The 21,912-nt window shown below is 42.9% G+C and overlaps 1 protein-coding gene across 1 annotated transcript in view; it reads left to right on the top strand.

Moving 5' to 3' along the window:
• Positions 1 to 21,912, top strand: part of scospondin (subcommissural organ spondin) — a 417,078-nt gene that overhangs the window by 376,836 nt on the left and 18,330 nt on the right. The window contains exons 99-103 of the mRNA XM_039754138.1: positions 2,703 to 2,873; positions 7,305 to 7,432; positions 12,593 to 12,741; positions 14,494 to 14,540; positions 16,886 to 17,050. Of these exons, the coding sequence (XP_039610072.1) occupies positions 2,703 to 2,873; positions 7,305 to 7,432; positions 12,593 to 12,741; positions 14,494 to 14,540; positions 16,886 to 17,050 (660 nt within the window). The remainder of the gene's footprint in view (positions 1 to 2,702; positions 2,874 to 7,304; positions 7,433 to 12,592; positions 12,742 to 14,493; positions 14,541 to 16,885; positions 17,051 to 21,912) is intronic.

Here is a 21,912-nt window from a genome sequence, read left to right as displayed (position 1 = left end):
ATGAATCCTCCTAGGTGAGAGGGCTTTTTACAGAATGGGCTTACACAGCTAGTGTGTGTGTGTGTATGTGTATGTATGTATGTGTGTGTGTGTATATATATATATATATATATATATATATATATATATATATATATATACATACACATACATGTGATATAGTATCTGCCAAATAATATAAAGAGGTTCAATCCATATAAGGGGATTCAAAAGTGCGTACACATGGCCATCCCCAATAAAGGGCAAAACATGTGTTGTGTATTCTTTGTATAACTTGGCAGATACTGTATCACATTTCTATGATGTGCTTCTTAACCTTCCTGTGCTCGCTCTATTTATCTATTAGATAGTGCCTTTCATATCTATCTGTCTATCTGTCTGTCTATCGTGCTACCCTAAAATGGGTTGAAATCTAAGTAATCCATGTAGAACTCAGTGTTAATGTTTGCAATGCACCATCTGTTGGAATATACAGTGGTGTGAAAAACTATTTGCCCCCTTCTCGATTTCTTATTCTTTTGCATGTTTGTCACACAAAATGTTTCTGATCATCAAACACATTTAACCATTAGTCAAATATAACACAAGTAAACACAAAATGCAGTTTTTAAATGATGGTTTTTATTATTTAGGGAGAAAAAAATCCACACCTACATGGCCCTGTGTGACAAAGTAATTGCCCCCTTGTTCAAAAATAACCTAACTGTGGTGTATCACACCTGAGTTCAATTTCCGTAGCCACCCCCAGGGCCTGATTACTGCCACACCTGTTTCAATCAAGAAATCCCTTAAATAGGAGCTGCCTGACACAGAGAAGTAGACCAAAAGCACCTCAAAAGCTAGACATCATGCCAAGATCCAAAGAAATTCAGGAACAAATGAGAACAGAAGTAATTGAGATCTATCAGTCTGGTAAAGGTTATAAAGCCATTTCTAAAGCTTTGGGACTCCAGTGAACCACAGTGAGAGCCATTATCCACAAATGGAAAAAACATGGAACAGTGGTGAACCTTCCCAGGAGTGGCCGGCCGACCAAAATTACCCCAAGGCGCAGAGCGACTCATCCGAGAGGTCACAAAAGACCCCAGGACAACGTCTAAAGAACTGCAGGCCTCACTTGTCTCAATTAAGGTCAGTGTTCACGACTCCACCATAAGAAAGCGACTGGGCAAAAACGGCCTGCATGGCAGATTTCCAAGACGCAAACCACTGTCAAGCAAAAAGAACATTAAGGCTCGTCTCAATTTTACTAAGAAACATTGCAATGATTGCCAAGACTAATGGGAAAATACCTTGTGGACTGATGAGACAAAAGTTGAACTTTTTGGAAGGCAAATGTCCCGTTACATCTGGCGTAAAAGGAACACAGCATTTCAGAAAAAGAACATCATACCAACAGTAAAATATGGTGGTGGTGGTGTGATGGTCTGGGGTTGTTTTGCTGCTTCAGGACCTGGAAGGCTTGCTGTGATAGATGGAACCATGAATTCTACTGTCTACCAAAAAATCCTGAAGGAGAATGTCCGGCCATCTGTTCGTCAACTCAAGCTGAAGCGATCTTGGGTGCTGCAACAGGACAATGACCCAAAACACTTTGGAGTGGCCTAGTCAAAGTCCTGACCTGAATCCAATTGAGATGCTATGGCATGACCTTAAAAAGGCGGTTCATGCTAGAAAACCCTCAAATAAAGCTGAATTACACCAATTCTGCAAAGATGAGTGGGCCAAAATTCCTCCAGAGCGCTGTAAAAGACTCATTGCAAGTTATCGCAAACGCTTGATTGCAGTTATTGCTGCTAAGGGTGGCCCAACAAGTTATTAGGTTCAGGGGGCAATTACTTTTTCACACAGGGCCATGTAGGTTTGGATTTTTTTTCTCCCTAAATAATAAAAAACATCATTTAAAAACTGCATTTTGTGTTTACTTGTGTTATATTTGACTAATGGTTAAATGTGTTTGATGATCAGAAACATTTTGTGTGACAAACATGCAAAAGAATAAGAAATCGGGAAGGGGGCAAATAGTTTTTCACACCACAGTATTTTGTATCTGTCAACAGATAGCACATGACAAACATTTATAGGAATAAAATGCACTGCTTCAAATGATTATGATGGAATAACAGAGACGTAGCAGTCAAACAGATACACAGACATTTGATCTTTTTATTAAGGTGGATGGGTATATCTATATATATATCTGTATACCCATAAAGGTTTTGGGTAGAGTTGAGTAGAATTACATATTTACACCCCAACTTGGATAAGGTAACTATAAGAAAAGAAAAAAATAAAATCCTTACAGTGTCATCTTCTTAACACATATTTTATTTGCATATGGCACTTTTAATTTTTCAATGTTAATTTGTAAGATGTTTACAAAGGAGGATCACGTGCCATTGCAGCAGAGCCATTAGGCTGGCATGTGGTCTTTAAAGTGGTGTCATGGGACTCCTGCATGGTGGTTTGTCTTTCCCTGTGTCAGTAATTCCTGTTTTCAGACCTTCCATCATTACACCATGGGCTGTCACCCTCATCTGCTGAACTTTCTGGACCTTAACATCTATCTTAGAGTGCAATTCTCATACTGCTTTCTAAATTACAATCCACACCGTGGTCATTACAACCCTTTGGGTTAATTGTTAACTCATCGTACATGTTACAATAAGACCTCTTCTCATTGTTCTGGTATTCTTCTGCAGTGGACTGTGTTGCTAGTGAGTGGTCCGAGTGGAGTGAATGCAGCGCTACCTGTAATGGAGGAGTGTCTGTGCGGAACAAAACAATCATCAGACACGCTGAACATGGAGGAGAGGATTGTCCCATCCCTTTGCTACTGCAGAGAGCCTGCAATGCCCACAACTGCACACCAGGTGAGTGTCACCCTCCTGAACGTGAGCCCAGCTCTTGGTCGTGGTCAAGTTTCATTTGAAATAATGAGCAGACAGAGCATGATATCCTTTCATTTTTTACTATGCAAAAGGGGACTGTATACGGTACATTTCTAAATTCCTAGAAGTAGCCATATGAGTTCTCATTTATAAGAAATGAAGGTGACAGGCGGATAATGAGTCCATCCAGGATTGTCCGATGTTTCATCCATCCATTCACTCGATTCCTTTATTTCAGTTTTTTGAGCCATAAGTAGATAACGCCTGACTGTGTCAGATGAATGGAAGAAACAAATCCTGGAGACCATCACAGGACACAGTCGGTTTATAATCTCAGTGTCGCTCAGACCACCACAGAAAGTCAAGACGCCAACCAATTTAACAAGCCACACTTTCAGATGTGGTAGGAAACCAGTGGAAGTAGTGTCTACCATTTAGCGTCTAGGATAAATCACAGCATGTTAGAGAAATTATACCACACAACAATTTACCAGTGGCCGAGAAAAAGCTCTTGAGGGGTTTCCTTCTCTTGGACAGGCGTCTGACAAATGTCTGCTTCACAACTTGTCCCCAGCAGTGAATTCCAAAGATGATGTCATTTATCAGTCATTCCATCATCCTTGGTGCATGTCGACCAGTTTCTAGGAAGGAGATCCTCCATCATGCACTTCTTTTCCTGACTGCACATATTTATGGAGGAATATAATACATTTCGGACAAAATTAAATAAATTTGCAAAAAATAAATGTGTTATGGAATATAACAATTAATAAATAACAAAATGATATTTGAGCATAAATAATTAAATGTGTCATGAATTTTTTTTTTGTTTCATGTTTCTTTTTAACATCTTTCTAGCTGCATGCCTGTGCAATTATAATTCTTTATACAGTGGTACCTCGGTATACGTCCTTAATCTGTTCCAGACCCTTGGACTTACACCAAACAGGATGTATACCAAACATATTTTTTCCATAAGAAATAAAGGGAAAATGATAAATCCGTTCCCATGAAAAAAAATCCTATTGTTATTGGCATATTATACATTGATGGGGTTGTATAAAATAGTTTAAACACTGCTTAATACTAAAATACATAAATACAAAAGCAATTAGATGAAATAAATGAAAATTTAACCTCACTTTACTTTTTAATGACATCTTTGTTTTTCACAATCGTAGATACCGTCGTTCTCGGCAAACGGTATGCAGCAGCCATGTCCCGGATACGCATGCCACCTTCATACTTTTTAACAATCGATTCAAATTTACGCGAAAAACACAAAATCGCGTGAAAATTCACAGAGAGTTATAGCGCGGGTTGTTCACTGAATGCTAGCAACTGGCATACTGACGCTCGTGGGCAGTCGTGGCTTTGTCTCGAGAGAGGTAAACAAGGGTAGTGTAGAGTCCTCTAGACTGAAGTAGCGACACACTCAGAATAACGTTTCGAGTGCTGTTTATTTTGAACCATTTTTAACCAACTCTCCATACAGCGTGCCTTCTAACGGCAGTCATACGTCTCAAAAGACGCAGACCACAGCAATCAACACCCGAACATAAAGCAATGGACAAAAGCATCATTGAACAATCATATACAGCAGGTAGCACGCGGGTTGTTCACTGAATGCTAGCAACTGGCATACTGACGCTCGTGGGCAGTCGTGGCTTTGTCTCGAGAGAGAGGTAAACAAGGGTAGCACGCGAGTCGTATTCCAAACAAAGGTCGTATACCAAGCACAATTTTTCACGTCCAAACAGGACGTATACCAAGATGGACTTATTCCAAAGCGGGCGTATACCGAGGTACCGCTGTATATCTATAGCGCGTTTCTCACTACTCAAAATGCTTTACACAGTGACTGGGGAACCACTTCAGCCACCACTAATGTGCAGCATCCACCAGCCATTTTTGCACCAGTACACTCGCCACACATGAGATCTTAGGAGGCAAAGTGGTGAGAAAGATAGAATTAATTAGAGACAGGGGATGATTAGAGGGGCAGAATGACCAGGCCATGGTGTACAATTTAGCCAGGACATCAGGATACACCCTTCTCTTTACGAAAGATGCCCAGAGATCTTTTATGACCACAGAGAGTCAGGACCTCAGTTTTACATCTCATCCGAAGGACGGTTCCATTTTTGCAGCACAGTGTCCCTGTCACTGCACTGTGGCATTGGGATCCACATTCAGACCACAGGGTTAGCGCCCCCTGCTGGCCTCACCATCACCTCTTCTAGCACCAACTCAAGCTTTTCCTGGTTGATCTCCCATCCAAGATCTGGCCAGGCCCAAATGTGCTTAGATTCAGGTGGATGAGCTCTTCTGAAGTGCAGGTATTATAGCTGATAATTATCTAATCAACCAATCATGTGGCAGCAGCACAAAGCATTAAAAACTTACAGGTGCAGGTCAGGAGCTTCACTAGAATAGGGAAAAATATGATCTCAGTAATTTGTACAGTGACATCGTTATTAGTAGAAGAGGTTAGCTGTTAGCCTACTGATGATGTCTTGCTTCACAGAGTCGCTGATACAGTAAGTCTGGGTACAAAATTGAAGCTAATAGAGGCTAAAAGATTTTGGTTTGGAAGTACTGAGAGTCAGATTAAATATCAAATGTGTTCATTGTAACAACTTTTGATGAATGCTCTATGAAAACACAGACACTCTTGTTACAGCAGAACAGCATGTCGGGTTCCACTTCTGTTAGCCATGAAAGGAAAACAGGAACTGCAATGGGCACAGGCTCACCAAAACTGGCCAATGGAAGACCTTTCCCATGCTCAGATTGGTGGCAACAGCATGAATCCATGCACCCACACCTGTTTTGTATCAAAAGTCCAGGCTGATTGTGGTGGTGGTATAATGGGTATACTATGGGCCCGTGGATATCAGTCAATCATTGCTTGAATGCCACGGCCTGTTTCCAGCATGATAAGGCACCATGCCACAAAGTAGAAGTCATCTCATACTAGTTCAGCAAACATGACAATGAGTTCAAAGCATCTGAGCACCATTGGGATGTGGTAGAATCGGACATTCACAGCATGAAGGTGCAGCTGACAAATCTGCAGTCACGTCAACATGGACCAGAATCTCAAAGGAATTGTGCAATCCATGCTATGAAGGCCGACCTGAGGCTGTTCTGAGAGCAGAAGGTGTTACATTTTACAGATAAATCGTTAACTTTGTTTAAATAATCAATACTGTTAATAGTTACACAAATGGGGTGGCACAGTGGCAGAGCGGTAGCGCTGCTGTCTCGTAGGGAGTCACGTCGCTGGTGATCCCTGCCTGGAGTTTGCATGTTTTCCTGGTGGGTGTCCACAGTGTTCATCCAAAGACATGAAGGTTTGAGGAATTGGTGAAGATACAATGACGTTAGTGTATGTGCGTATGCTTGTGTTTACTTTGCGATGAGCTGATGCCCCGTGCAGGGATTTTGTTTCTGTCTTGCGCCGATGCTGCTGGAATGGGCGCATCCCCAAATTGATGGATGTAACCATTAAACATCCTTTTCAGAGATATTGTGGCAAGTTGCCTTCGGAATTTAATGGATGTTTCGGGCACACGCGTCGCATTGCGTGAAGTATAAACCTGGCCTTGGGCGCCTTACATTTCAGCGGACGATCTTGACTAGGACTTATTTTTGGGGTAGGGCTTATATTACAGAGCGGCCTGAAAATCATGCTAGGGCTTATTTTAGGAGTAGGTCTTATTTTTGGGGAAACACGGTAGTTTCCCCTGGTTGGGCCTAGTCGGACTGAAGTCTGCAGGTAGTTGTTGGGGGCAAGCTTGTCTGGGTGAGCCTCTTCTGAACTGCTTCATCAATCAATCAATCAATCAATCAACATTTATTTATATAGCACATATTCATACAAAAAAAAATGTAGCTCAAAGTGCTTTACAAAATGAATAGAAAAATAGAAGACACAATAAAAAATGAACATAAGTCAACATTAATTAACATGGAATAAGAGTAAGGTCAGGGTGGACAGAAAAAACAAAAAAAAAAACTCCAAAGGCTGGAGAAAAAAATAAAATCTGTAGGGGTTCCAGACCACGAGACCACCCAGTCCCCTCTGGGCAATCTACCTAACATAAGTCAAACAGTCCTCTTTGTATTTAGGGTTTTCATGGAAGGACCTGATGATGATGGTCACGTAGACTTCTGGCTTTCATGGGTATTTTTGGACACCTCAACACCTTTTCGTCATGTTTAAAAATATGCACCATTATAAGATATTTGCCATAGCAAATAAGAATACAATGTATTGGTATTTTATGGTATTTTATTTTATTGGTAATTTATCAAGTTAATATGGCTGAGTAGCACAAAATGAATTCTCATGTTGACTTGTTGTTTGCAGTAATACAATTCACACATCACACCCTGCTTTTTCTACAGAGTGCCCAGGTACCCAAGTATTCAGCAGATGTGCCAACTCCTGCCCTCACAGCTGCACTGATCTACGGCCGGAGTCTGAATGCCTACAAGACAAGTGTGAGGAGGGCTGTGCCTGTCCATTAGGGGAGGTAAGTCATAAAAGAGACATAGTGAGTCATAATCATGTCATCCTGCTGCCCTCGTGAGGACAACTTGTGCACCTGTCACACTGAATAAGAACAACACATCAATCATTTAATCAATCAATCAACATTTATTTATATAGCACATATTCATACAAAAAAATGTAGCTTACAAAATGAATAGAAAAATAAAAGACACAGTAAGAAAAGAAAACAAGTCAACATTAATTAACGTAGAATAAGTAAGGTCCGATGGCCAGGGTGGACAGAAAAAACAAAAAAAAAAAACTCCAAAAGCTGGAGAAATAAAAATAAAATCTGTAGGGGTTCCAGACCACGAGACCACCCAGTCCCCTCTGGGCAGACACAAACACACAAACAAACACATGTCACATATGCAAATGTGGATGAACAGGTCACACTTCAAAATACGGACAGTGAGAGGCACAGAGCTGCAGTTACTGCTGGGCGACTAATTGATACTACAGAGCACCAAAGATGACACTTACCTAAAGCACTTCTGTTAGTCACTTACCTGTCTAGAAGAACTTAATAAAGGTGGTGTTTGTACGGCAGAAGAATAAGTGACTGGGGGAGGCCCTTCACGCTCCCCACTAAAATGTTATAAAGATGAATAGGTGAGGTTAGGTATGTTTAGCTGTGGCCAGTGGCTGTCCCTCAGAAGTCAGTCCTTCGATAGAGTTAGGGTTAGATAGAGAGAGAGCGGGGAGATAGAAAGTAGTTAACTGTCCAAAATGGAAAGTTAGCTTTTTACATAAGCTCAAGAAATGTTTTAACAAATACCAACAACAACCCTGTAGTGTAGATTCAAGAATTACAGAAATGACAAAACAACTTCTGATCTGGCTAAAGACAAAAAGAGCAGATACGGTCACCCTAAGGCACTATACAGCCGTATTGCTGTAGGTATGAAGGAGCCCCCATAGCATTTCTTGACACACTTCTGATGAATAATTTGTTGGCTGAAAGTCTTCAGTGCTAGTGTGTCACAGAGAAGGATGTGCAGCATTGCTCTTAATGACTCATAGTTTTGTTTTAATTCCCTTTTCCTCTACGACCTCCAGGGGTTCCAAAGTGTGTCCCATAACTGAGCCTGCCCTTTAATTAGCTGGTTGAATTGGTTGGCCTCTCTTGAAGTGGCGTTACCTGCCCAACATACTACCACAGCATTGAAAATCACACTGACCTTCACAAGAGTTGTAGCAGATGTGAAGGATGTCACCTGCCTCATAAAGAAAACACTCCCCTTTCTTCTATAAGTCCTCTGTGTTATGAGACCAGTCCAACCTGTCATTAATTTGGACCTCCGAGGACTTGTAGGAGTGCACCACCTCTACATCCACTCCCTGAATAGTGACCAGACATAGAGGTTCTTTGGTTCAGTGAAAGTCAATAAGCAGTTCCTTGGTTTTGCTGATGTTGAATTGCAGACAATTCTCAAAGATCTCCACCTGACTCCTCTGTCTTATTGGTCTTATCAATACACCCCATAACCACATAATCATCTGAGAATTTCTGCACGAGACATGAATTGGAGTTATATTTATAGTCTGAGGTGTAAAGGATTAAGAAAAAAGGAGACAGGACTGTTCATTGCGGTTCTGCCATGTTGTTCACATCCACATTGCAGACATGGTCCTTGACCTTCTCAGACTGTGTTCTGCCTGACAGATAGTCCATTATTCAGGACACCATACACTCTGAGCTTACCCTTTTAATGGAGGCGGTTAGATGGCATTGAAGATAAAGGAGAAATCAAAACACAAAATCCTCACTGTATTGACAGCTCTGTCCAGCCTTGTTGAGCAGATATGTAGATGACTGCATCCTCCACTTCAATCTTTATCTGATCAGGCAAACAGCAGCGGGTCCAAGTGTTCCTTCACATGAGGACTCACATAGCACACAACTAGTTTCTCAGGTACAATTTTAAAAATGAGTAAATAAGCAAAATATATTCTAGGTACATTATCTGCAGTTATTTTTCTTTACTTTGGATGTGATTTGCATCAATACCATGTGGACAACTTTAACCTTTGTTTAAGTCCCAGCATGTACCATATCTTGGCATATTGCTCTTTAGAATAGACCAGGGGTCTCCAACATGTTGCTCGTGAACTACCGGTAGCTCGCCACCCCTTTCCAAGTAGCTCACCAAAGGGTTAATGAATCCTATATAAATTTGAAAACTTGATTAGTCAAATTAGTGGTGGGCGATCTTTCCAAAAAATCATATCACGATCCTTTTAATACAAAATCACAATCCACAATCTGAACTGCAATCTCTCTTTTCAATGTGGCAGACACTTAAGAGAATATCTGGACTCAAACTCATCAAGACCTCAATAACACTTTATTTTAAATATCAAACAAAGTTGAACTCAATTGTTCTCTCGTTTGCTAGCTAAGTGGAGTTAAGGAACACGGCGAGTGAGTGAGGAAGGCCCCTTCCTTCAGTCCACTGTGTGTTTCTCGGAGTCGCGCAAATAAATCGAACCACAAGTGAACTCTGACACCTAGCGAAATGAGAAAAGTCGCAAAATCAACCAGAATGTTCAAGCAAATTATATAAAAAAAACCCGATCTAAATCCGTTAACCAGTTCTTTTGTGAAAAGAGGACAGACATACAGATAGACAGACATTGGATTTTATATATGATATATTAGTAAACCTTCAAAATAATGTGCAGTTAAAGTCTCAACAGCATTCTCCGCATTTCTGGAGCTTCGCAGAGCCAGATAACTATAAGAATCTTCACCAATGGACTCTGACAATGTCTGCTTTGTTTGGGTCTCCATACCTCTGTGAGTCTGACATGAATGTCATGAAATCAAAGTTCAGAACAAGACTGACAGACGAACATTGAAATGACTCCATAAGAGTGAACCTCAGTGGCTCCACGCCACCAGACACCTCAGTGCCAGTCATCTGACTAACTAAACAACACATCACATCTGTGAATAAAGTGACACAGTGACATGGAACAAAGTGACAAATGAATAAGTCATATCTGTGGATTTGGAATTACATTGTTTGGTTTTGACAGCATTCATGTTTTAATTCAGTAGTGTGAGATACACAAGAAAAGGCATACAGACATACAAAATGCACTTTCAGGTGAACTACATATTTTTTGTGGTGTTTTACTGCAAAATGTGAGTTGTGGACACCAACATTTTTTAAATGTTCAGGCAAAACGAGCTTATTCAGTTTGTTTGGGTTGAAATAAACTATGAGAATAAATGTTAGAAAACATGAGGAGCTCTCGGATATTTTCATTTTGTAAAAGTAGCTCTCGGGGCAACAAAAGTTGGAGACCCCCGGTACACAGCCAGAAAGACTCGGGGAGGGGACAATAAAAGTTGGGGAGCCAGCTGGACAACCCTGTTTAATGAAAGAAGTACAAAAGTATTGTAGCTTGCTAATGTTAAAAAATGTTGGCCATTCCTGCCCCTACTACAAATAAACAAAATGGCCACCACTGTTTTTAGTATGCTCGAACAGAGAATCTTGTCAGTTTCAAGCAGCTCAGGAGTTTCTTCCACGTCTGAGTTCAGGGTCCTAATGAGATATGGTACACCAGGCACGCCCTCTTTTACTGGGACAAGACCGAAAGGGGCGGGGCTTTCTCCAACGTCATTTGCCAAGGGTTTTCTCCACACTGCAGATGAACGAGAGAGGAGAGTAGTTAGTGTCAGCGCCTCCCTCTAGTCTGGGGTGGAATCGCTCTGGTTCACATGGATGACAACTTCTTTGTTTTATTGATCTTTACTTTGGTGATATTACTGCATTTGATTACTTAATAACGGCTATTGATTTACTTAATAGCAATTTAGTGCAAGTGAAGATTGCTCCTGGTTTTGGATGTTGTCGGTCTTTGATTACCTCCTTTCCCTTTGTTAATAATGAGGGGCTACTGAACGCATGACAGACATTCCCATACTGGAGATCACACCTCTGGATGAATTTCCCTTGCATTCTGAGGGAGGCTGAGGACATTGAGCCTGAATGGGCCATGTTCTGTGACTCCATTGCTGAGATGGCTGTGCAGCTCTGTAGGCATGAGGTCATTGATGCCTGTCACGGCAGTAAACCCAGAAACTGGTGGTAGATGCCAGCAGTAAAGGGAACTATCACACTGAAGAAGGAGGCATTTTAAGGTTGGTTAGCTCATGGGAATCCAGAGGCAGCTGACAGCCACCAACAGGTCAAGTGGAGTGTGGCAATGGCAGTTGCAGAAGCAAAAGCTCAGGCGTGTGAGGAGTTTGGTGAGGCCATGGACAATGACTTGCACCAGGCCTCGAAATGATTCTGCCAAACTGTCAGGCAACTTAGGTGGGAGAAGCAGTACCCATGCAGTTTATAGCAGAGATGAAGTGCTGCTGACCTCATCCTGGGGATATAGTCAGGTGGTGAAAGTAGCACTTTGAGGAGCTCTTAAATCCTACCAACACACTTTACTTTGAGTCCAAGGTCATGGTTCTCAGTTGGAAAATGGTGTAGTGCCCTCTCTGGGTTGGGGATGTGGTGCTGCCTCATGTGGAGAAGTTTAAGTATCTCTGGATTTTGTTCACGAATAAGGTAAGAAGCAAGCGGGAAATCAATAGGTGGATTGGAGCAGCGTCCAGTTATTTATGGAGAAGAAAGAGCTGAAACAAAACCCGACTGATCTACATTTCTACCTTCACTTATGCTCACGACCCATGGGTTGTGACCAAAAGAACTAGATCACGGGTACAAGCGGCAGAAATGAGTTTCCTGCATGGGGTGTCTGGGCTCAGCCTTAGAGATAGATTGAGTAGTGCAGACATTTAGGAGAAGCTCAAAGTAGAACTGCTGCTCCTTTGCATCCATTGGAGCCAATTGAGGTGGTTCAGGCATCCAATTAGAATGACTCCTGGATGTCTAGATATTTCTGGCATGTCCAACCAAGACAAGACCTCTGGGGAGTCCCAGGAGACGCTGGAAAGATTGTATCTTTCAGAATCCCCCTGGAGGAGGTGGCTGGGAAAGCAATGTCTGGGGATCTTTGCTTAGATTGCTGCCTCCATGACCCAAACCCAGTTAAGAGTCAGAGAATGGATTGCTGGATGGGTGGATGGAGGATGCTGAATTCACACTAAAGTGCTCTGTTGTTTCCTCAGGTTCTTTTGGGTCAAGAGTGTGTGCCCGTAGACACTTGTCCCTGCACCCTGCAATCCTCAGCCCTTCATGCCGCTCTCAACATGTCTCTGGAGGAGACAATGAAGGAATTTCCTGCAGGTTCTGTTATCTATCATGAATGCAATAACTGGTAAGGCTTCACACTGTTAACCAGAATCCCACTAGATGGGCTGGTGATGGTATACCGTACATACTTTCCATGATTATTCACCGATTTCTAGTCTCTGCTGTATGCTTTACCTGACCCTAAGAGATGGCCGTGACAGATACGGCCGTCACTCCTTCAAGAACATGACATGAGCTGACAAACAGAGGACAAAGAGAGGATGGAGAACAAGAACATTGAATGGGGACTTAAAAGTGTATTTTTGGTGGGCCCATAAAACATAGAAGGGAGGAACTTGAAACTTCACCACTGTTATTATCTGAAGTAATTTCTGAACTGTATTATAGTCGTTAAATTATATTTTGCTCAATTTTAAAATGTATTTATTTACTTTTATATTCTTTTGTTGTTGGTTTTATGACACTATCAAATTGTTGTACCACACTGGTTGTTTTGGACCCTTCCCTGAACTGAAGCGATGGTGAGCTTTGGCATCAGTCAGTGACCAGTATTGTACCCATTTGCTTCACTTCACTTCTCTCCCTCTTCAAAATCCAAACCTACATCTGGTCTCTACTTCCTTCTTACATGGATTCTCATCTTATCCAACTGGCTGACAGTCGACTCTTTAGCCCCTGAACTGTGTTGGTATAACACACTTCAAAGTATCTCAAATTGTTCCAAAACATGAGCAATTGCAATTTCTCCCCAGATTAAACCCATTAGGAGACCACCTCATGGGTTCAGAACCAGAACCCTCTTTGTCATTTTTGCTGCCCTTCAGCTCCCTGGCACTATTGACCACATGTTATGGGCATATAACTTAATCGGAAAGACTCAGTCAGGTACAGTGCCTTCAGAAACAATTCAGACCCTTTCACTTTTTCATATTTTGTTAAATTACAGTCTTGTGCAAAAATCTTTTCAATTATTTTTTTATCATCAACCAACACTCAATACCCCCAAAATAACAAAGCAAAAACAGGATTTTAGGAATTTTTGCAAATACATTAAACATAAAAAACTCAAACATCTCACTGACACAAGTTTTGGATCCTTTGCTGCGACACTTGACATTTGGCTCATGTGCCTCAAATAAGGCATAAATGAGTTGCCTGAATGAATAAGGCAAACCAAAGCAAGAACCGTGCCAACACAGAATCCAGGGGTGAAGTAAAAAAACAGAGCATGAAGTCAGGAAATCGAGTGAAACACGAAAACACAAGGACTCACCAACTCAAGAGTGCATTCACAGTGAACCACCAGGAACTGTGGGAGACCCTCCAGATTTATAACTCAGAAGACAGCTCCTGGAAATAACTGTCAGGTGGCCCCAACTCTTGGAGGACCATGAACAGAACACATGGAACATAACACGGGCAAATAAAATACAGCAGATAATTAACAAAAGAAACATTAACATGAATAGGTGGCTCAACAAAGAACAAAAGAGACATAAAACAAGTATTTGAGCCCCAGCCACTGTGAGTATCTAGGACTGAAACTTTACTGTCTAGTGATGATGAAGATGTAAGCAAAACTGCACATCTAATGCAGAGCTATGATGGGGTCTCATGTTCTAAGTCCAGTAGACTGATGTTGTGTTGCAGTCACGCATCCAAGCTGGTCGTAATGTTCGCAGTAGAACAAAATCAAGCCATGAGGTTGAATTGATGAACTGCCTGCAGAGCATGGCGGCACGATTGTGTTGAAGTTCTAATAATGAGTTGTGCAGCATTCTCTGCTCCTAATAGATCTTTTTATCTTTATTAACAGTACTTGTCACCGTGGGTCCTTCACTTGCACAGAGAACACCTGTGATGGTAAGAAACTTCCTCTTCATTGTTGTAGTCTTTGGTGATATGATGTAACAAAATAATTAAAGCTCACACAGAATCCACATTTTTCTTCTTCCCTACCAACTTATTAAAAAGCTTAATTAGATTAGGTAAGATACACATGGGGAGATTCTGATGTAAATTCATTAAGTATTCAACCAAGGATTATATCTGTAATCCCATCTGCATATTCCTTATACCCTTGTCATATAACCCGATTTTTCCAGTGATTTTCAGTCACATTTACATAATCTTAGTGAGTCGGAGGACGTCATTGCGCACTCCATGAGGATCAGTCATCTAGTCTGACAAACCAATTGACTCATTCCAACAAATCTGTTACTCGCCGCAACTAAATCAACCAGGTTTGATTTTATGTTATGTTGTAGACACGATCTGTGTGTGGGTGTGTATGTGTGCATGAGAGCCGACAATCGCAATGAATGCTTATCCATTGTGGCGAGTGGCTGGGGCTGTTACCCAGCTGGGACGCCCAGGAGGACCGGAGGAGGGCTTGTGCCTCCTTCAGACCGCGACAGGGTGACCGTCTTGGTGGCTTTGGGGACCACGAGTACAGAGCTTGGAAGCTTAACCCTGTAGGGGACCGTGGTCACTGCCCCGATGCCTGTGGAGCCCATGACCTCAGCACTTCTGCTACACCCGGAAGTGCTGGGGGGGAAGAGGACCGGGGACACCAGGAGTGCTGCCGGGTAGTGGGGAGTGGCGGTGGAAGATTTCCGGCAAGCACCTGGAGCTCATCTGGGTGTGTATAAAAGGGGCCGCCTCCCTCCAATCAGGGCTGGAGTCGGGTGGAAGAAGGACAAAGTCTTGGAGGAGAAGAGTGGAGGCGGCCAGAAGAGAAAGGCCTGGACTTGAGGGGTGATTGGTGCTGTGGCACTGGGTTTGTGCACTCTATACTCGTACATAAAGTGTAAATAAACGTGTTGTGGTGCTTTAACATCATGTCTACCTGTCTGTGTCCGGCCTGTTCCCCACACCATATGTACCATACATGTAATTCAGTGACGAGGAATGAGAAATGCAGTGTCATGATACAACCAGGGTTTCTCTCCAGGGTTTCTCCCCTGGTTGGGGTTCAAAGTCACGTTTCTTGTCTTTTTGTTCATTTTTATTAATGCTGCTGTGTCGTTGCTAATGTCTGTGTTGTGTTCCTTGCTTAGCTTCCAAACAAATCTCATCTGATCTCGGAGGGTAAACACGCATGGGCTTGGCCACTACTTGGATGGTAGACTCTCTATATTTATAGGGTGCAGGGCAGCTCCTGGGGGTGATTGGGAGGAGGTCCCATTTCACGGGGAACCACCCACAGAACACAAGCAACATAACACGGGAATTGACAACAAAACAGACAATAAACAAAAGTAATATTCACATAGAATAAATGGCACAAAAATGAACAAAAAGATCCCCAGCCAGGGGAGAAATATGACATGCGGGTGTTTTGGACCTCGCAGAGGAGAAGCTCATCTGTCTGATGTCTTGTTACATACCATGATAGAATGGAAGAAAAATATAAAGGACTGAGACTGCAGCTGATCTTGCTGTACCAGCTAACCCTTCATACAGCACCGGCCCCCTGTCAGCCATAATGTTATTTGCTGTCAGGAAAAGGAGCAAGACTTTGTAGATGTGAAACTGTGCTGGAGAGTCATCTCTTTTGATACACCGTCATGCAATCTGACATATTCAGGTGACGTAATCAGCAACTGCAGCTGTCGTGTCATGTAATGTGACATCATCTTTACTTGAAAATGAAATATTTCAGCTGTCGTTTCCTGATGTCTCAGTATGGCCAGACCACCCTGTCTCATTCCTGTTTTCTGTTCATTTTAGGTTATTCGGTTCACATCTTTCAAATTTTATAACCTCATAATGTTAAATAATTCATATGTCCACGCAGAAGTACCAGCACAAAACAAAGACCTGCAGTGCTATTAAATGGATTATACGTCTATTGTGCCAACAGGAGGCATTCCCAGGGTGGCCATTAACTACAAAATGAGCCAGAGAGACTAAAATTAGAAAACACAATGAAGGGATAAATAATAACAAACAGAAAAACAAAGCTCTGCCGCCCCACTGGGTCTTACTTCTCAGGCTTTGAATCCCTCTCCGCTCGGTGGGAGGGTTGCCCACACTTTGTTCATTTTATACACTTTGTCTGTCTCATCACTGCCCTGTCTCTTCCATCTCCAAATCTTCTTTTCATTTTTAAATGTCAGAACTACAGGACTGTTATCAGAGTTTGATGCTCAATAACTTTACATTCACAAAACAGCGACAGTAACAAATGTTTTTGTGATTGACAGTGGACTGCCTGTGGTCGGAGTGGTCACCATGGACCTCGTGTTCTGTGAGCTGTGGGACAGGCTCCCAGTCATCTAGCCGTGTCCAGATCCAGCAGCGTATGTACAGCGGGAGAGAATGTGAAGGATCACCGCAACGCAGCCAACTGTGCACCCAGCCAGACTGCAGTAAGTAACTCCTCAGATGAAAAAAACATTTGGGGTCATCCATCCATCCATCCATTATCCAACCCGCTATATCCTAACTACAGGGGGGTCTGCTGGAGCCAATCCCAGCCAACACAGGGCGCAAGGCAGGAAACAAACCCCGGGCATGGCGCCAGCCCACCGCAGGGCGCACACATACACACACACCAAGCACACACTAAGGACAATTTAGAATCGCCAATGCTCCTAACCTGCATGTCTTTGGACTGTGGGAGGAAACCCAGTAGATGTATAAAACTTGTCTATGCACAAAATGTGCATATGAAACTTTCCACACAAAAGTCGAGATTTATCAAGTACTTGATGGGAGCACACGTATATATTTATGGCAACTCTGACCCATGCATATGCAACATAGTAACGACACCCTCAATCAAGTAGAGAAATACAGGCAAACCAGCTAAATGACAACTGATGTGCATAATAATTCATATCACCAAGCCGTTATTATAATGTGCATTGACAAATATTTCACTAAAAAATGATAAATATAATGTACTGACTCGAATTTAGTTCCTTTTTGCAATTATCCATCCATCCATCCATCCATCATCCAACCCGCTATATCCTAACTACAGGGTCACGGGGGGTCTGCTGGAGCCAATCCCAGCCAACACAGGGTGCAAGGCAGGAAGAAGCCCCGGGCAGGGTGCCAGCCCACTGCAGGGCACACACACACACACCAAGCACAATTTAGAATCGCCAATCCACCTAACCTGCATGTCTTTGGACTGTGGGAGGAAACCGGAGTACCCGGAGGACACCCATGCAGACCCGGGGAGAACATGCAAACTCCATGCAGGGAGGACCTGGGAAGCGAACACTGGTCTCCAAACTGCGAGGCAGCAGTGCCATCCACTGCGCCACCATGCCACCCATTTTTGATTATTCATCAGTTTATATTGATCACCTATTGTCACTTCTCAAAGAACTGGGTGAAAGGTCAGGAATATCTCAGCCAAGCTTCATTCCATCGTGCCTGATATGCTGGATGCCATTACCTGACTGGCAAGGTACTACATCCAGTTTTTGTATGGTGTGGGTGCACATACATTAAACAGAACAGGTCTTTGCCAATATAAAAATTCAATTTGCAGCCGTGTCCATTTTTCCTAATGTAATCAGAGCACTTTACTGCACTCATGTGGCAATAAAGGCACCGGGTGAACAGTAAGGAGTGTCATTCCATTAATGCACAAGTCATCTCTGATGCCAAAATCAGACTGAATGGCCTGGGTCAGCCTGTGATTCATTTAATTTGAGACAAAGTAGCCTTGTTAGACATGATGGTGCTGTACATGGTGGTTGGCTTGTTGGTAAGGTAAATGGCTTTGAACCCCGAGTTTATCCTATGGCCCACGCTATTCGTTGTAACAGCAATCATGATTTTCCACATGCCATGTAATAGTGGCTACCGGCTTTGACGCTGGCGCCTTACACCTTTTCTGAACCCAAAGAGTGCCGAGGAGAGGCGCTACAATGCCATGCATTGTATTGTAGGCTCCGTTGCAGAGCCCAGCTTAGTACTCGAGACGTCAGATGGGTGAGAGGCTGCTCTACCAGCCAATACAATTCTGCAGCATCCTGAATGCATGTGTATGAGGTTGATTAGCGTGGTCCATATGTGATTGTTTCAAGGTGGCAACCTGGCAGGGTTCAAGGCGTATTCACGTATGCACAATTGTGATATCCATTATCCAACACGCTATATCCTAACTAAAGTGTCACGGGGGTCTGCTGGAGCCAATCCCAGCTAACACAGGGCGCAAGGCAGGAAACAAACCCCAGGCAGTGCGCCAGCCCACCACAATTGTGATATATGTAAAGGTAAATTGTGTAGAAATGTGAATATGCCAGGTTTTATAAATCTAATGTTAAGCAACAGTAGTAATAATAATAATACATTTTACCGTATATACTCACGTATAAGTCGGGTCTTGAAACCCAAAAAATTGATCATAAAATCAGACCCCGACTTATACGCCCATTCAAAAATGCCCATTCTACTGTGTGAGTTCTTAGACATCCATGGTAGGCCACTTAAGTTTCATTTATAACACAGGGCCTTTATATAATAAAGTATTCAATCCCTTGAGAGTTTTTGTATATTTTTGTTATACAACATTGAATCCCAGTGAATTTAATTTGGCTTTTTTAAAACCGACCAGCAGAAAAGGACTCTTTTGTGTCAAATTATAAACAGATCTTTGCAAAGTGTTCTAAATGAATTAGAAATACAAGTTGAGCGCCCCTAATCCAAAATTCCAAAATGCTCCAAAACCTCAAACTGAACCTTTGTTCAGTTATGAAGATAGTGTAGGAGTTGATGGAAGATTAAAAGAATTGACATGTAAAATATGTATACTTTTGTTGTAAACGGTCTGCGGTGGGCTGGCGCTCTACCCGGGGTTTCTTTCCTGCCTTGCGCCCTGTGTTGGCTGGGATTGGCTCCAGCAGACCCCCGTGACCCTGTAGTTAGGATATAGTGGGTTGGATAATGGATGGATGGATGTAAATGGTGTGTCACACTCTGTCAGAAGGACTGATGTTAAGAGAGCAGATAATAAACAGCCACAGGGGATGCAGAATTCAGTGCTCAAAACACCCGAATCAACAACACCAGTAGATGAGGCTGCACAGCAACTTCTGACTACACATCTGAAGAAAGTTAACATTACTGCAGCGTTTCTCACCCTTTAAGTATTTGTGACCCGAGTTTTCATAACAGTTTTAATCGTGCCGCACCCCTACCATTTTTTTGAAATGTAGATGCATATTTTATTATACCTACTTAACTTTTATTGACATTTATCTAACTCTATATTTATTGTTCTAGTATCAGAATGTATCCATCCATCCATTTCCTAACCCGCTGAATCCGAACACAGGGTCACGGGGGTCTGCTGGAGCCAATCCCAGCCAACACAGGGCATAAGGCAGGAAACAATCCTGGGCAGGGTGCCAACCCACCGCAGGACACACACAAACACACCCACACACCAAGCACACACTAGGGCCAATTTAGAATCGCCAATCCACCTAACCTGCATGTCTTTGGACTGTGGGAGGAAACCCACGCAGACACGGGGAGAACATGCAAACTCCACGCAGGGAGGTCCCAGGAAGCGAACCCGGGTCTCCTAACTGCGAGGCAGCAGCGCTACCACTGCGCCACCGTGCCGCCCTTATCAGAATGTAGTTTAAGTTAATTTGTTAAGGTTTCAACAGATGCTTTTTTCATATTTTTGATTCTTGTTTTCTTTTTTTCACATCTTTGCGCCCACCCCACAGGTTGAGATCCACTGCATTACTGTCTAATTGGAATTGCATACATGTCCTGCCAAAACAGCCGCAGTATTTTAACACACAGTATATCCACAGACCGCAATAAACTCTGCCTCCTGATGTGATGCCATATTTGCGATGCAATAGTCCTAATGACAGAAAGATATCATAGCAGACAGAAACGCATGGGGCCAAGTAAGTGAGGGCGTCAATATGTGTGTCTATCTCTGTTTTGGTCGTGTTCGTTACAGCTGTTACAGCAGTCTCTAAAGCCGTGCCGTTACGTAGTTTTAAAGATTTACTTATTAAACGGGGTCACCCGGCCGGTGCCCCAACAATTCGAAGCTGCCTCTCCGGCTCTGCTGAGAACATTCACAAATGCATCTTTAGGATTGTCATCTTTATTGGCCAAGTGATTAGTGTTGTATGATCCACCAAAAACAAGCACAACACATACGGCTGACAATAAAATGGCTTCACATGACACAAAATGAGTCCAGTGGATTTTTTTTTTCACTTTACCAGTAAGATAACCTGCAGTGAATCCACTTGACTTGAGTTTTCATTTCTAGTTTTCATTCTCATTTTTCTGTGCGTTTAGCATTCGTTTGCTCAGAGATGATGCGCTTGCTGCTTCCTGAGCAGCTCTTGTTTTCTCCACCCTAGCAGCCCACTTCTCTTCTTTAGTCGGCATCTTTTCGCATTAAAACTGATTAAGTCAGAGTTTGTATTGCAATTACTTAGTATGTTTTCTTTAATTTTACACTTAAACTGGCACTTAAGTTTTCAATCTGCCTCAAGAATGATTCAAGATATGAAGAGGTAGGGGAAGCGACAGCGAAGGCGGGAGGCAATGAGAACGGCGCCCGTACACATGTGCCACACGGCTGCCCTGCTGGCCGCTCCCGAGAGTTGATTCTATACTAAAATAAAATCAAAAGAGGAATAACCTTGGAGGTCAATCATCACTGAGAAAGCAGATAGTAGATGTCACATAGTAGATGTGCACCAAATTTCAGGTCGATAGTTCAAACGGTTTGCGAGCTACAGGTGATTTAAAATCCTGGACGGTCAAACGGACAGCCACGGTAGCGTATCATCCTCTTTAATAAAACCCCTGTGTGCATCCAGGTGTCCGTGTGTGTGTGTATATTCTGGTGAAGTGCGCATGCGCGGGGCCACACGGCACGTGTTCAGTCTCTTCCTGTGCATTCCCTGTGTGTGCAGAGAGAGAGAGAGACACATAGGTGCGTGCGCGCGAGAGACAGACAGACAGACAGACCTGCAGGCCCGCCGAGAGACAGACACACACACACACACGCAGGCAGGCAGGCAGGCCCGCGTGAGAGACAGTCACACACACACACAGAGACAGGCCCGCATGGGGGACAGACATGCACGCACACACACGAACGCAGGCCCGCCACAGAGACAGACACGCACGCACGCACACGGGACAGAGTCAGACACACACACAGGCACACGCGTGCATTGTTGCAATGTTACTTTTCTTGGTTGTTTATTAAATTACAGATTTT

Source organism: Polypterus senegalus, chromosome 5, assembly GCF_016835505.1.
Source record: "Polypterus senegalus isolate Bchr_013 chromosome 5, ASM1683550v1, whole genome shotgun sequence".
NCBI classification, from domain to species: Eukaryota; Metazoa; Chordata; class Cladistia; order Polypteriformes; family Polypteridae; genus Polypterus; species Polypterus senegalus.
The sequence above is the reverse complement of the archived record's forward strand: the minus strand, read 5'-3'. Positions and strand labels throughout refer to the sequence as shown.